Consider the following 17,356-nt stretch of genomic DNA (forward strand, 5'->3'; position numbering starts at 1 on the left):
ATAGCAACAGGACAGTCTGAATCATACGGGGCAAAATTAATATTTAAAAAGGGTTGAAACTACACTGTGGGTGATCTCATGTGGAAGCCTGCTCTGCCCATGCAGGTCGAGAGGGCATGGCATGCCATGCCTTCCAGAAGGACCCAGCAGCCTCGCTGCTGGCAGGTGGCAGGAGCCCCAGGCACATTTCTCCCCACCACTGCCTTCTGCCAATCAGGTCAACTGCTCCTGGATGTGGCCCAGACCCTACCTGGAAAGCTACCCTACCTTCAAGCTGATTGGAGAGGCCTACTGGTGTCAATGTCCTATAGTCAGTGTTTCCCTGAATTAGGTATGCCCCTTCCGTCTGCTCTTTGAAAGTACATGGATGTGAATAAAGACAGACATGTTCGCTGAAGCCTGCCCTGCTGCTGTCTTGTGGGAAGGAAGAACACATCGCCCCACTCTCCCCAGCAGTGCAGACTTCGCAGGAAGAGTCCGCACTACACACCTGAGATAAAGCTGTGGGGAATTCACAGTTGGACACCCAGTGAGAACAGCAGAAATGGTCCAGGTTCACACTGATAGAGAGAAAAAGAAAAAAAAGAAAGAAAGAAAAAGAGGGGGCTCTGACCTGGAGAAGAGAGCGCCAGCACCAGCGGAATAGTTTAGAGGGGAATCCACAGGTCTGTGGAGCTGCAGATAGCAGGGGATGGAGTGCATGGAAAACTGCTTCTGAAGTTCTATATGGAGGAAAAAATGAACAAATAGGGAGGTGATATACCTCCCTGCCCCTCCTCCCACCTCGCTGGGGCCGGTAGCCACTGGAAAAAGCCATTCTGCTCCTTTGTTCATTCATTTGTTTTTTTCTTATTTTTGGACAGAAGCAGGTGGGCTGCCCCTGCATTCCATGCCTGTGACCAGCAATAGCAGGGGTTACTTTAACCTTTACACAAACATAGAAGTACACGACAATTCAGAAGAATAACTTCCCCCATCATGCAAACAGTAAAGCAAAGGGAAACCCCACCTATTGAAAGCTTTTTGCCCACCTACCACCATTGAGAAGGGAGCCGGGCCACAGTAAGTATGTGCTCCACACACGTGCCCCCAACCCACAGACTTATACAGCAAAAGCAGTGTTAAGGGAAAGTTTATAGCAATTGGAGCCTACATCAAGAAACTGGAAAGGCACCAAATAAAGGAGTTTTCAATGCATCTCAAGGACCTAGCAAAACAACAGCAAACCAAACCTAAAACTAGTAGGAGAAAGGAAATAATTAAAATTCGAGAAGAGATCAACAAAATTGAAACCAATAAAACAATACAAAAGATCAGCAAAACAAAGAGCTGTTTTTTTGAAAAAAAAATAAATAAATAAACAAAATAGACACACCATTGGCCCAACTAACCAAAAAAAAAAGGAGAGAGAAGACCCAAATTAATGAAATCAGATATGATTTGTATGTCAACAAAACGGGAAACCTAGAAGAAATGGATAGATTCCTGGGTATAAACATCCTATCTAAATTGAATCATTAAGACATAGAAAACCTTAACTGAACCATAACCAAGACAGAATTCGAATCAGTAATAAAGACCCTCTCATCAAAGAATAGACCAAGACTGGATGGCTTCACTGCTGAATTCTACCAGATGTTTAAAGAAGAATTAACTCCAATTCTTCTCAAGCTGTTCCAAACAATTGAAAGGGAGGGAATCCTCTGGAATTCTTTCTATGAAGCCTGTATCACTTTAATTCTTAAACTTGAAAAAGATACAACAGAGAAAGAGAACTACAGACCAATCTCTCTGATGAACACAAACAAACCAAAAACTCAATAAAATACTAGCCAATCAAATCCAACAACACATCAGAAAGAGAAACCACTTGGAACAAGTGAAATTTATTCGTGATATGCAAGGATGGTTCAACATTTGCAAATTGATTATTGTGATATATCACATTAACAAATTGAAGAACAAAAATCATATGATTATCTCAATAGATACAGAGAAAGCATCTGACAAAATACAACACACTTTCATGATGAAAACTTTAAGTAAACTGGGAATAGAAAGACCACTTCTCAACACAAAAAAGGCAATTTATGAAAAACTCATGGCCAGCATTCTATTGAATGGGGAAAACTTGGAAGGAATCACCTTGAGATCTGGAACCAAAAAAGGATGCCCACTTTCACTAGTGCTTTTCAATATAGTCCTATAAGTTCTAGCTAGAGCCATTAGACAAGGAAAAGAAACCAAAGGGGTACAAATTAAGAAGGAGGAATTCAAACTCTCCCTATTTTCAGATGACACGGTCCTATACACAGGGTATCCATAAAACTCCACTAAGAGCCTATAGGAACTCATAGAAGAGTTTGGAAATGTAGAGCATATAAAATTAATACACAGGAATCAACAGCTTTTGTATACACAAACATTGCCCTGGCTGAGAACGAGCTACTAAGATCAATCCCATTCCCAACAGCTACCAAAAAAAATAAAATACCTTGGAATAAATTTAACCAAGAATATCAAAGTTCTCTGCAATGAAAATTACAAAACACTAAAGAAAGAATAATAGGAAGATACAAAACAGTGAAAAAATCTTCCATGTTCATGGATTGAAAGAATCAATATCATCAAAATATCCATACTACAGAAAGCAATTACAGATTCAATGCGATGCCAATCAAAATACCAAAGACATGCTTCTCAGATATAGAAAAAATGATGTTGAAATTCATATGGAAACATGGGAGACCCCCAGAATAGCTATAGCAATCTTATACAACAATAACAAAGCTAGAGGCATCATAATACCAGAATTCAAGATATACTGTAGGTGATTATAATCGAAACAGCCTGGTACTGGTAAAGAAATAAAAAAAGATGCCTAGACCAAGGGAACAGAATAGAAACATCCAAAGTCAACCCAACTATCTTCACCCAACTTATTTTTGACAGAGGAGCTAAAATAAATCCCTGGAGCAAGGACAGTCTCTTCAACAGATGATGCTGGGAAAACTGTATTTTCACATGCAGAAGCACGAAGCAGGACATTTACTTCACACCTTTCACCAAAATCCACTCAAAATGGACTGAAGTCCTAAATCTAAAAGCTGACACAATCAAATTATTAGAAAACATTGCAGAAACCCTACAAGACATTGCAAAGACAAAGAGTTCTTGGAAAAGACTCCAAAGGCACAGGCAATCAAAGTCAAAATTGACGAATGGGATTACATCAAGCTAAAAAGCTTCTGCACTGCAAAAAAAAAAAAAAAAAATCAGCAAAGTGAAGAGATAACTGACAGAATGGGAGAAAATATCTGCAAACTATACAACCAATAAAGGTTTAATGACCAGAATTTATAAAGAAAATCAAAAACAACAAAGCAAACAATTGGGTTAAGAAATGAGCAAAGGACTTAAATAGGCATTTTTCAAAAGTGGAAATCCAAATGGCCAACAGATATATGAAAAAGTGCTCAGGATCACTAGACTTCAGAGGTCTAAACTACAATGAAGTTTCATCTCACCCCAATTTGAATGGCTTTTATACAGAAATCAACAAACAACAAATGTTGGTGAGGATGTGGGTAAAAAGGTATCCTAATCCACTGTTGGTGGGAATGTAAACTGGCTAAGCCACTATGGAAGATAGTATGGACATACCTCAGAGGTGTGAATATAGACCTAATGTAATCCATCCCACTCCTGGACATCTAACCAAGGGAAATGAAATCAGCATATGAAAGAGCAATCTGTACCTCCAAGTTTATCACAGTTCAATTAAAATAGCAAAGACATGGGATCAACCCCAATGCCCATCAACTGAGGACTGGATAATGAAATTACGGTATATACACATCATGGAATACTACACAGCAGTATAAAAATGAAGTCTGATCATTTGCAACAAAATGGGTGAAATTGGAAAACATCATAGTTAGTGAAATAAGCCAGTCCCAAAGAGACAAATTCTATATGTTCTCCCTGACATGTGATAACTAATGGAGCACTTAAAACAGAACATGTAGAAATGAAATTGACACTTTGAGAATCAATGTTTACGACAGCCCTTCTCTTGACTGTTGAGGAATAGCTTCTTATTCCATATTTTTTTATCTTTTCCTTTTAGTGTTTTCCTTATCTCACAGAGTTAATCATATTTGTATAAAGTTAATTGAAAATAGATCTTAGTAAAGAATTAGAGTGAGAATAAGAAAAAGAAGAGGAAGTGGGGGTAGGAGTGAGAGTTGGAGGGCTGGCACAGTGGGAAGAGTCACCAAGATCATAAAGTTGTAATTGTGAAATGTATGAAGTTTGCAACTGCAAAGCAGTCCTACATATATTCATATGGACTTAATTCTAAGAGTACAACATAACAACTAACTATAAGATCCCAAAATCCCTTAAGCTGGCTGATAAAAAATAGCACCTTAAGTGTTAAAAAGATCAAATGGATAGGAAAAAGGGGTAAAGTAATCATATAGATATGATCAAGAGTTAGGTGATCAGATAAATAAGACTAAGTGTTTCAAAACAACAATTAAAAAAGAGTGTAGGCTCCAACATGGGAAGCAGTCCAACAGCTGGCTCATAGAATGACAATCACTTCAATTAGCACTCCAATCTCAGAATCTTCCCTTAAGGCATTCCAGTCTAGCTGGAAAGCCCAGGGGGAGAATTTCAGGCTTGGAAAGCCAAGACAGTCTGGAAAAAAATGTCTTAAGTAAAGGACCCCTGAGTTTGAGACCCCAGTGCAAAGAAGTGGCCAGCAAAGAAGGAGATACTTTTCTCTGAAGGGAGGAGTGAACTTCTACTTTGCTTATGGCCTTTTCGAGCTAGTGGATCAAAAAGGCTTCCATAGCCAAGACAACTCATGTCAAGAGTTTGGGTTATCACTGATGTCATAGATAAGAGTGTTATTTGTCAAATAATTAACAAGAGTCACTGTGCACTAACTTCCCATGCAGGATCTCTGTCCACAGAGTTGTATCATGTGACTTAATCATAAAACTTGTTCTCAAGAATCTCTTCCTTTTATTGTATTAAATGAAGGGTATTATGATGTCTCATAAGTTATACTAATGTATAAGAGCTAACAAAAATGTATCATCCTTGGGTTCTTCTTTAAAGACAGTTAAGTTTCAAAAAGGAAAGAAGGGAGAAGAAGGAAGGGAAAAGAGGAAGGGAAGAAAGAAAAAGCAAAATCATCTTTGAGAAGCAATAACCAAGAACAGCCCTTGTTTAGACTGTTGAGGAACAGTTCTCTTATTTTTTTTTATTCCATTCTTTCTTTTTTTTCTTTCTGTTTCTTTTTCTTTCTCAGAGCAAACAGGAGAGGGGGGAAGAAGGAGGGGTTGGTGTGGGTGAGAGGGTGAGTAGAGTGGGAAGAATTACTATGTTCCAAATGTTGCATTTATGAAATAGATACAAATAAAGAAAGTGTCTTGAAAAACAAAAACAAGAAAAAGAACTTTATTGTACTTTATGATTTGTGTCTGGTCCCAATCTAGATTATGCCCACTCCTGTAGAGGTGCCATATAAGGCCACTCCTGGGGGCCATATAAGGCCATAGTAGTCATCTGCTGTGGCCCTGCCAAGACATTGGCAGGTGGGACTTGAAAGTCAATAAATCTATAACAGGCTAATTTTAAGTTGATAAGTTGTATGGCCCATGAATTATGTTAAAAATATCCAAATAGCCCTTATATTAAGAAAGATTCTATACCCTTGAGAGGGACAGGATCTTTACTCTATGTTTTATTTATCTTGTATTTCTAATATAATTCAAAGATCACATCAAGTGCCTAATACCTGCTGCTTAAATAAATGAATGAGTTTGAATTAACAGATATTTGAATAAAGCACATTGGAGTTGCCCAATATTTTAACTTGACTATACCATATTTATACCTATGATTTAGCACTAAACCCACCTTGCAAGAATTATTATTCAAATAACCAAAAACTTCATTATGAAACTCATTCCATCATAATTGGGATGATCACAAGACAGTTACTGAAAAAAAAATTAGAGTTAACATATAGTGTATATAATACATATTTTAATCCAATGATGATAGTCATTCAGAATAAATGTTCTTATTTAGGATTCCAAGCAAGGATAGCTGCTAGGGGAAATCTGTCCTCCTTGCAGCCATTGCAAAATATTAGGCAATTTGAAGTATGATCTTTTAAATTATCCATTTGAGTCTTAAGAGTTTCTCCATTCTTTATTTCTTTCAATATCTGTCTCATATTTCAATTTCTTGTGTTTACTCCTCAGGCTCTTGGAAGCATACAGCAAGTTTAATAGCACTCCCTCTGTGACAAACATTTCATATATTGTACAATCAAAGCTTTTCAAGTCTACTCTACAACTGTTGATTTGTTGATTGGAGTTCAACCTTCTTTTCTAAAGGAATTCCTCTAAGAAGCATAGTTCCTTGTAGAGCCAATGTTTATGAGTGTTATATTCTCTACCTCATGCTATTTGTCAGGTGAATGGGATGGCAATACCCAAAGATGACCAGAAAAGACATACAAATGTTCATGTATAATCACTGTTCAAACACTTGACTAGGAAGCAAAGAGTAACACCTTGGCAGCCATTATAAAAATGGAGTAGCAGTTCAACCAGGGCCATTTCCTCAAACCAGTGTTTTTCCAAGTGTGGTACAGAAACCTTTAAAGATCCCCAAATCAAAACTATTTGTGTAATAACAGTGCCATAACATGTTTTACCACTCTCATTTTCACTCTATATTCAGGAGTGTACATGACATAAAAGTTTCATTAATATAAATTCAGATTTCACAGTGAAACTAGCCTTTAGAAAACTAATGGTTATCAAATTTCAATGTAGTATCAAAGAAGAGCAAACCAGCATTTCTTCTTTACCTCAAAGCAATGAATTACAAAATATTAAATGCAGAAACATAGAAATCTGGTTGTCTCATATTGTCATATTGAATATTTACAAAGAGGTAAAATGTGACTGTTCTCATTTTTGATCTATGGAAATATGATTATTTTCCTTAAAAAGAAGTTATTTCTAATCATTTTTATCACAAGCAATTTAGTTATTATTAATGATTAAACACTTAAAATTATAGGCAATTTAATTATTGATGTTTAAATGAATTGATATTTTTCATTTTTATTTATTTGAAGGAGTGAGACAGAAAGAGACCTTCTATCTGTTGACTCCCCAAATTCCTGCATAGCCAAGCATGAGACATGCTGAAGCCAGAAACCTGGAACTTAATCCAGTCTCACATGTGAGTGGAAAGGACCCATGTACCTGAACCATCGCTGCTGCCTCTCATGGTGCACATTAGCAGGAAGCTGGAATTGGAAGTGGATCTGAGACTCAGCCCTAGGCATTTTTATATGTACTGTGTGCATCTAAAACAGCATCTACATCATTATGCCAAATGCTGACCCCTCCTGTTTTAGGTTTCCAGTATAGTAAATAATTGTATATACCAACCACACAAACAAAAAGCACTTTGTAAAAAAAAAAAAGAATAAGGTAAATACTTTTAGAGAGTTAAGGGGTTTTTAGACAAAATGTTTCAGAACTTATCACTCAAATGAAGCAAGCTCGATCTGAAAATAATATATATTTTGATACCATATTATAAAGCTTCTCTAAGCTAAGTTACAAGCAAATAAAATGAGTTAGAATGAACCCCAAAGAACCACTTTCTTTCCCTTCCTGTTTCCAACTGTCATATTTTAAAGTAAAAAAGGTAAAAATCTCATTCTTAAGTGATATTACCCAAGTTTTTTAGCCATTGTTGTGAAACAGAGCCTATCAGAGACTGCAAAACATCAGTAGAACTTAAGCAGAGTTAAACATAATTATTTTGCTTCCTTAAGATATTTTAGTGGACTTTTGAACTATTACTATCTGTTAACATAAAAATGACATTGAATAAGTTTCAAATAGCAAATATAATGGAAGAATGAAATCTATGTAATGAAGTCTTTTACTTAAAATAAAACATGAAGAACAAATGTATAAACTATGAATTCATACTCTAAAACACGTATATGTATATCATAGTGCTATATTTGACTCTATCAACATAAATGGCTTTTTATTTCACTAAATTAACTCAGTGTTAATATTTATATATGTGTATGCACACACATGTCTTTGCATGTACATGCTGCTGTACGTCAATTTAAGAATCAGACTTGATATTAAAGTCATCTGGTTTCAAAAGAATTAACAAGATTTTCAAAACATGGGCAATTCTTGAATTGCTATTTCTGGTTTACTGAATGATGGTGGAACAATTATGCCACAGCTCCTGCTATATAAAAGCTATAACACTCTTTTTATCTCATTATTATTTATATGTTAAATGCTCCATTATAGAGGTAAATTAGATTTAAAATAAAATGTTTCAAGCAAAAGAGCCAAAAATATAGGGTTAAAAGATAATAACAAGGGCTTCAATGTGTGGTATGAGCTTGCCAGGTCATGGAGTGAAATTTTGATATACTAAGAAAGACAGACCTTCTGACATGCCTAATAGAGAATAAATATACTGATCTGAAACAAAAAGTATGTGAAACACCTGTTACGTGACAGAAGAAATGTGCATTGGACCACCAGCCTGTCATAAATATTGCACTCTTAATCAGCATCTGCCTTTCTGTTTCATTTTCAGCAATTGCTGCATTGTGTTTAATCTGTGCAGAATGCTTCTCCTAACAGGTGTGCTGGTGTTTACCAATTTAAAATCTTATTTAAATGAAGCTTACAACTAGAGATGATTCAATTAATGGGCAATAGCTTATAAGAAGAAATAATTCTAACACTTGCCAGATCCATCTATGGTTTCGAATTTGTTAAATATAATTATTGGAAAATTAGCATTTAAATGCCAAGAAAAGCTAAACATGAAGGGTGTTTCAAGCAACTGCATGCAATATACAAATATCTACATCCAGAAACACTATTGGGAAACATAACTCGTAGGAATGTAGCCAGTGAAATATTTGCAGAAAGATATTATAAAATGCCGCATTTCATAAGATAAAATAGAACAAACAATGCCCCATGGGGCCATAAAAATTGGTATCTAAGGCACTAGTTTTACTTTTCCCATAGTTCAATTTTTTTTCAAATTTCCAAAATTCAATTATTGAATAAGCAATAGCCTCCCTTATCTGCAGTTTTACTTTCCAGTTTGTTAGCTGTGGTCAACCACAGTCTAAAAATATTACGTACAAAACTTCAGGAAAAATACCAACATTTTAAATTATGTGCCATTGTGAGCAGGTGACAAAACCTCATGCTGTCCTATTCCATCCCTGAAGGATGTGAATCATCCCTGTCGCTCCCCCTCTTCGTGGAGGAACGACACAGGACCCTGCGCTGTTCTTTCGTCTGCTCGGCCCTCCCCGGGTTTGCTGCTGGTTCTTCCGGGGTTGGCTACTATCCCTTCCACCTCCGTGGAAGGGCAGTTCCCCCTGGCCACATTCCCCACTTCCGCAGGGGAGCGGCACTCCGCCGGCCGGCTTTCTCGGGGGGCTGCACAGATGTTCCCCATAGATGTTCCCCATAGATGTTCCCGGTGCATGCCGTCTCTCTCCTCCTTTATAGTCCTCTTCCGCCAATCCTAACTCGGCTGCCCACACGCCAAGTACGCTGCTCTCCAATCAGGAGCAAGTCCTACAGTTAATTGGTTGAACTGGAGGCAGCTGTGCGGAAGCTGTTTACTTCTCTCCCAGCGCCATATTGTGGGAGAGCAGATGCATAGAATAAGTCTTACTTCCAGTAACTCAGTCTAGTCCGGTTGCTCCCCACAATCCCTTTAGCCAGCATGTCCATGCTGAATACCATACCTTCCCATTAGTAGCCACTGTGGTTATCAGATCTACTGTCACAATTTTGATGTGCTTTTGTTCAAAGAAACCTATTTTACTTATTTTAGGATAATTTTACTTAATAATAGCCACAAAGCACAAGAGCAGTGATCCTGCCAATTCTATTATGGTGTATTGTTAATATTATTTACCTTAGTTTTAGTATTTTTCAATCTCTTAATCTGCCTAATTTATATATTACACTTTATCATTGATATTAGTATACAGGAAAATATGGTACATACTACCAACCTCACCTTCATTGGGTTCTTGGAATTTACACTCTGCAGCCAAGAGGGGATTAATGTAATAGTTCCATAATTAAACTTACAAGCCAAAAAAAAAAAAAATCCTAAGGTCTACATTATAGTTATCCAAGGAAATTTTAAAGAGATAATTTCTTCAAAAAGATGACTACAAGAGGTTTGCATAAGTGCATGGAAAAAAATGTATAATGGAAACAATTGTGTAGGTTTAAAAATGTATCTGTACCAAATTAAACTCATCTTTACATTTCATTTTTCAGTGAACTATCTGATGTAACATTGTTTAATCATAAAATTAGTTCATTAAGACACATAACTTTCAAACTGATCTTAAAAGCTGTAGGATTATTCTCTTCAACTCTTTTATTCTAAATGAGTTCAGAGATAATAAACTCACTTTCTACAAGAGCAAGGCAGGCAATGTCAGTGACACAAGTCTGTTGAAACATATGGCCCTCTAGGTTGCTCATTTATTTCCCAACTTTGGATGGAAACACGTGTTTAAGAAAATATTCTTAATGGAACTCTTGGACTAATTACTGGTAGATCCCTTGATAAACAGCATGACTACTTCCATGAAAAGAAAGAGCTCAATGTTCCCAGATACACAATTTTTCAATAAAGTGCAGGGCAACAAAATATATTAGTGGACTAGGGATTTCAATCTGCAACCTTCCGTGGGTTACTTCAGAACATGGTTTTACTGTCAAACAGATCTGAGGTCAGCCTCTGTCTAAGCCAATTATTATCTCTATGACACCTGATAAGCTACTTGACTTCAAATTCCATTTACTCCTCAGCAGAGAAGGAGTTAATAATAATAGCTAACTCATCAGTATGTTATAAATATGAAATAAATTAATATATAAAATGCTTAACATAGCTAGTGCTTAATAAGTGGTAGATTTTTTTTGTTTTATCCTGTTTTAATTAGATATAGATAAGGAAACAGAAGCCTAAAGAGATCTAGGTAATTTGACCATTGACATGGAGGAATTTGACAACTCAGGTTTCCTGATTCCAGTTCACCAAGCTATCTCCCAAAGACTACTTATGAAAGTTATTAACCATTTTAAAATATACACAAATTTATTAGAACTTATTTCCTCACATAATTTACTAATTGATGTAGTATCAACATTTTTATATTATGGATAAAGCCTTTCAATACTTACAATTTCTCTTAATAGCTATATACAAATATTTATTATTGGTTAACCCAGAAATCAAAGGTTAATGTCCACTCACACAAAATTACCTCCTCATAAGCATTTGTATTTTCTAAGAGACAAATTCACTTAAAAAATTATACCCACTAAAGCAATATAAGCAAGGTCACTTTTTATAAAGCATAGTGGAGTATTTTTAAATTATTTTTGGAAACAAATACAATAAAGATGATGTTGATGATGAGAAAGAAGTTTGGGATTTAATTTGAAAAACTGATTAGTTCCATCACACTAAACCAGGTCTCAATTTTAGCTTGAGGCATTTCCCAATAATTATGGCACTTTCTTAGAACTTTACTGGGCCCTGTTTCTGCATTTTCTTAAAATGAACCCTCAGATTCCCAGCTTCAGGTCCTACTTTGTCAGCCTGGAAAGCTTGTTTTTACTTAATAATTAACAAGTTCCTCCATTCCACTGATGTGTTGCTTTCTAAAAACTTTAGAAAATCTCTCACTAATGTGTTGAATGTACAATTACACAATAATAATTGTCACAGCCTTTCACACACACAGTTTCAGCAACTCTAGCCATTGCTCTATGAAGCAGATTCTATAAATGTACCAAGGTACCTTATTTGTAAAAATTCAGAAAGAAGTGAAATGATTTGTCTTGTGTTAAAGACTTTTAGTCCCATTCTCATGACTATATCAGGTAAGTTCTCTGAATTATTGGCACAAAACTCAACCAAAATGAAATGGACACATATTGAATAAGAGCTACAATCAACCTGGTAGCATAATAGGAGCTGGACAAGGTTGGGTGGGGAGATAATAAGAGATGTTAAAAGATCCTAAACCTAAAGTCTGTGAATTTTATAACATATCACTTTGATTATAATGTATTTACTGAGCTTATGTAGAAGAAAAGATACTTCTAAATGTACCCATTTTTAAACAATGGCATATGAACATCCTAACTTAAAAAAAAAATCAAGTAATAATTACTTTTGCATTACCCAAGAATTCAACTCATCACAATAGAATTCAACCATGGTTTTTTCCCTTGATGAAATTGTTATTAGTAATCATTAGCTGATTACAGAGAACCTGAAGGGAAATGAGAGAAGGGAGAGGTGACTGTAGAGAATCATGAGGCTAAGTATTGCTAAAAGATATTAGAAATGCTATTAGATATGCATTTCTGAAGTGTTGCCTATACAAATATAATTTAAACACTCTTTTTCAGGAACATCTGTATTTCAATAGAAAGAAAGTTATACTTTATCTTCCAAACGTTATTTTGTTAATGTAACAATCACTTCAAGCAGACTGCCCCTGAAGCTTTCAAATAGTTCCTAACAATTCAGGAACAATTTGTAAAAGAAGGGAAGATTTTCCAATAGGTTTAGATCTTCATAAAAACAGTTTGCTATGACATAACTCTGAGACAGATTAAAAGTATTAAAGTCCAACAGATGGGTGAACAGAGACTTAGTTAACATGAATCATGCCTTTTTGATATTCTTTGTGAAAAAGCCTTCTGTCTTCACGGAATGGTAGTGTCTTTTTAGGAAGGCAAACTATTGACCAACTTCGGGTAGCTAATCCACACTACACATTAATATACAGCACATGAAAGACATTTTCCCTTGGGCAAGGAGAGAAGAATCTATTGCACATGTCATCTGTTTCTGTGAATACTGACGACTACAATTATGTTTTGATGTTAATCCAACTCCTGAAAATTTCAGCTGCAAAACACTGTGAAAATGTGAGTTACAGTATAAATCTTTTTAAATTGAATTAACTGTTGAAAAGACCTGATGTTTTCAAATACTGTTACAATGCCTCTGAACAAGAATAACTCTCAAAACTACTTTCTCTCATGACCTATTTGGTATGAAAGACGAATAACCAACATAAAATCAAATTCCAGACAAGTGCCGTACTGTGAGTGACTGAGTTGAGTGAGTATGTGTGTGTGTGTGTTTATGTGTGTATTTTTAGGAACATTCACCTCTAATGCTTTGATGTCCTCATAAGCAAACTCCACGGTGGGAACTCCAAGGTGGTTGATGAAATAATCGGCATCACCTTTTATTTGTACAGAACTGACATTCGTTTCTGTGCACTGAGCTCTTCTGGTACAGTTGAAGTTATTTTTCTGAAACACAGAATTTAAATTGTTAATACATAATATGCTCTCAGGTCATCCCTAAATTAGTGCTACATAAAATGTGTCCCAGGCTTTGCAGCATCGAAGTCACCCAGGTTCTTGTTCTAAATGTGGATGCTTAGGCTCCACCCTTTCCAACCTAATGGGCACACCAGGGGTGGAGCCCTAGAATCTGTATTGCAGTCCTCCTCTACGATGCTGATGCTCATTGAGCAGAATCAAGCTTTCCTTGCTGTTGTGCTTCTAAAACATTCTTCTTATAGATTTATTTAGAATTCAAATGAAAGGTAGTTCTTTAATTTGAAAATGCTTAAAAAGAATTTTGGATCACTGAAATGGTTTGAGCTTTTTGCTTGTTTTGTTTTTTTATTTTCCCATAAATTTAAAGGATGTCTTTTGTAGGATATAATCCATTTTTCTTAAAATGTTTATCAAAAATAACAGAAGGGACTTTCTTCATTTCTTCTTAAAAGCACATTCTTAAATGTTTTAGGAGTATATTCCAGGGGCTACATTGTGGTACAATGGGTTAAGCCACTGCCGGCAATGCCAGTATTCTATACAGATGCTGGTCATACAGGCACTGGCATGTGTCCTGGCTGCTCCATTTCTGATACAGCTCCCTGATAATGCACCCGAGAAAGTAGTGGAAGATGGCCCAAGTGCTTGGCCTCTGCAACCATGTGGGAGACCTGAACGAAGCTGCTGGCCCCTGACTTCTGCCTGGCCCAGCCTCAACTTTTGTCATCATTTGGGTACTAAACCAGCAGATGGAAAATATTCTCTCTCTCTCCCTCTGTAACTCTGCCTTTCAAGGAAATAAATAAAATCTTTTTAAAAAGAGTATATGCCAGCTATGTCAATAACTATAATCTAGTTTGTAGCTAATCTAGTTGTTGCTAAGTGCAACCTGTGGGGAATTAAAGAATTATACATTATTATCTCTTAATATAAAAGTAGCCTAGCATACAAAACAAATAGCAGGTATTAAAAAAAGATAAAACACACAAAGTTCTTTGTAGTGAGGGTAAAAATAATTTACAATGGAAAACCAGAATGTATATTTATAAATAAAGCATATGATTGAACATATCTTGAGTTACTAAGAACTTTGAAAACAGAAAGAAAAAGGTTTTTTGTTTTTTTTTTTTTTTTTTTTTTTGACAAGCAGAGTGGACAGTGAGAGAGAGAGACAGAGAGAAAGGTCTTCCTTTGCCGTTGGTTCACCCTCCAATGGCCGCCGCGGCTGGCGTGCTGCGGCTGGCGCATCTGGCGCATCGCGCTGATCCGAAGGCAGGAGCCAGGTGCTTCTCCTGGTCTCCCATGGGGTGCAGGACCCAAGCACTTGGGCCATCCTCCACTGCACTCCCGGGCCACAGCAGAGAGCTGGCCTGGAAGAGGGGCAACTGGGACAGAATCCGGCACCCCGACCGGGACTAGAAACCGGTGTGACAGCGCCGCAAGGCGGAGGTTTAGCCTAGTGAGCCGCGGCGCCAGCCAATAGTTTTTCACCATTTAATCTAATCAGATGTAAAGTAATGCTCATGTTAAATTTTGAGTTTTGGAAAAGGGAGGTAATTTTCTTTCACTCCTCAATATATTCCTGGCAAATAAAACTCCTAGAGATTTTATATCAACCTGGAGCAGTTCAAGGAGGATCTTTAGTATTTCTTAAGAGGACATATTCCTAAGTACTAGATCATGAAATGCAAAGAAACTACATTATACCATGTCATAAATTCCAAATATTTTAGAGATACCTAGGTGTTGAAAACTGGCACCTTTTGTTTAGTCAAATCAGATTGATTTTTCTAATTGAATTTTAATGCCTTAGGCAGGTAACACAGTCATCAATGTCCAGTCACTATTGTCTCAGACTCATAGCCTGTTCCACCATTGAAATTTACTGAATGGTGGCCACAGCACTGTGACACCTAGACTGCTGCACTATTTATGTCATTTAATGAGGACTTGACAGAATTTAGTCTTTACTTTCCCCAGTCATCTATGAAGTTAAAAAAAAAATAGTGTTCTACATTCTCTTTAAAATAGCAACACCTATGACTTTCCTAGACAGCATATGCATAATACTCAACATCAGAGAAGATCCAGGAGTCTTCAATTTCATTTTGTACACATAACTTCCAATATCTAGCCTCAACCCTCAGCCACGTTCCTTACATATAATTTTTTTCTCAACAGAATAACATGAGTCAAAAATTACTATTCTAAATTATACAATGTATCTATTAAAAATTTCTAAAATAAATGTGATATTATATATACAATTTGATATTTTTCCATTCAGTCATCCCTGTTAAATAATAGCTTTCCCTTGATAAAAGGCATTTGCATTCTACATACATAAGTTCCTAAGATGGCAAAAATGATCCCACAGTGATTAAAACTTGCATTAGTTCTTTGCTCTAATAGTTACACAGAATACAACTCTGATTTATCTTCAGCCTTTTCTTGGTCCAGGAAATACTTTTAAAGCCACTGCCAATTGTCTTTTACTGTCTGTTCTTGCCATGGCTACCGCTATTAAAGAACTTTAATATATTTTCATTGCATTACATTCCTGTCATTCCTATTGCCTACATCATTATTTACATGTATTGTATGTTTCAGGCAAATCAGAAGGCCAATATCCAATTTTCATAATTATTTTCCCTGAGATACTTCTGCATTCATTTTCCTTCTCTGATTCGTTCTACTTCATCCATTTATCAAAAAGTCACACATAAACTTCTTCTGTAAGACAACTAAATTGGTGACAGAGTAAACATCATCTATACATCTTTTGAAAGTATATTTTGAAGTTTAGAATATATTGAACCCCATCTCTGGGGCTACATGTAGGCTATTTATGGAAAGAGGACAGAATGTGGCAGAAGAGTTGGGGTGGGTCAACGAATAGCTGGGACCTTTGGCTGGGAGCGCTTGACTGTGGAGCCTATTGACAGAGTCAGGACCAAATGGAAGGTAAAAGCCTCAAGGTCAATCCAAGATCAGGGCTTCAGGGACAGCATAGAGTTGCCCCAGGGGCCATACTGAGCCCAGAGATTCCCTGAAAGTCCTGCAGAGGACATTTCTTACCAGCCCTCACTTCTCCTCCTCTGTCTGTCTCTTCTCCTTCAGTCTCTTCCTCCTTGTTTCCTGATTTACCTTGTGATGAGGGGAGGAAGCATGTTGCCTTGAAGGCTGTGTTCCTTTTTTCTCTTGTCCTCTTGTTCTGAACTAGCTTCAGAGTAATATAGATAAAAAAGAATCCAATTTAGTTAATTTGGATTTTCTTTCCCCAATCATTTCATCTAGGGATGTTTCCCTCAGGAGTAGAACATTCCTAGCACATATCTAGGCCAAATTCACAGATTTTAAGTGACCCTAAATCAATACTGTATCCCAATGTGAACTGGTTTTCCATTCTGCACTTCAGTGGATTATAACAGATTTATACCAGATAACAGAAGCTGATCTATTGAACCCCAGTAAACACTAATAGCTGAGAGGCAAGTAGAAAGAAATGCTGATTTTCTTCACTTTTCTAGAAGTTAAGCACTGTGGGAGAGAGAAGCTTGGTAACAAATTTGTACAGGTCAATTAATTTTTAAAATTTATTTACAAGGCTGAGTAAATTCATACTAAATATTTTATCCAAGGAGTTAAAATGCTCCACATTTAATGTTTGATAACAAGCATTTTTATTCTAGTTCATAAAATGGACAAGTTCAGGCAAAGACCATGGATGTCAATTATTTAATTTCCCACCACAAGTCTATTGAAAACCTGAAATGAAATAATCACTTCCATTCTAAGGCTGCATGCAAGTATAATTTAAAGCTGAAAAACAAAACCTCACA

General features: G+C 36.4%; 1 protein-coding gene across 9 annotated transcripts in view; it reads right to left on the bottom strand.

Moving 5' to 3' along the window:
* The window catches only part of NAALADL2 (N-acetylated alpha-linked acidic dipeptidase like 2), a 1,439,631-nt gene that overhangs the window by 227,385 nt on the left and 1,194,890 nt on the right, over positions 1-17,356 (bottom strand). For all 9 annotated transcript variants that reach the window (XM_070072494.2, XM_070072500.2, XM_089330911.1 and 6 more), the window contains one exon: positions 13,335-13,481. In XM_070072494.2, the coding sequence (XP_069928595.2) occupies positions 13,335-13,481 (147 nt within the window). The remainder of the gene's footprint in view (positions 1-13,334; positions 13,482-17,356) is intronic.

This window comes from Oryctolagus cuniculus, chromosome 4, assembly GCF_051225735.1.
Source record: "Oryctolagus cuniculus isolate XC-2025 breed Fujian yellow rabbit chromosome 4, ASM5122573v1, whole genome shotgun sequence".
Classification (NCBI taxonomy): Eukaryota; Metazoa; Chordata; class Mammalia; order Lagomorpha; family Leporidae; genus Oryctolagus; species Oryctolagus cuniculus.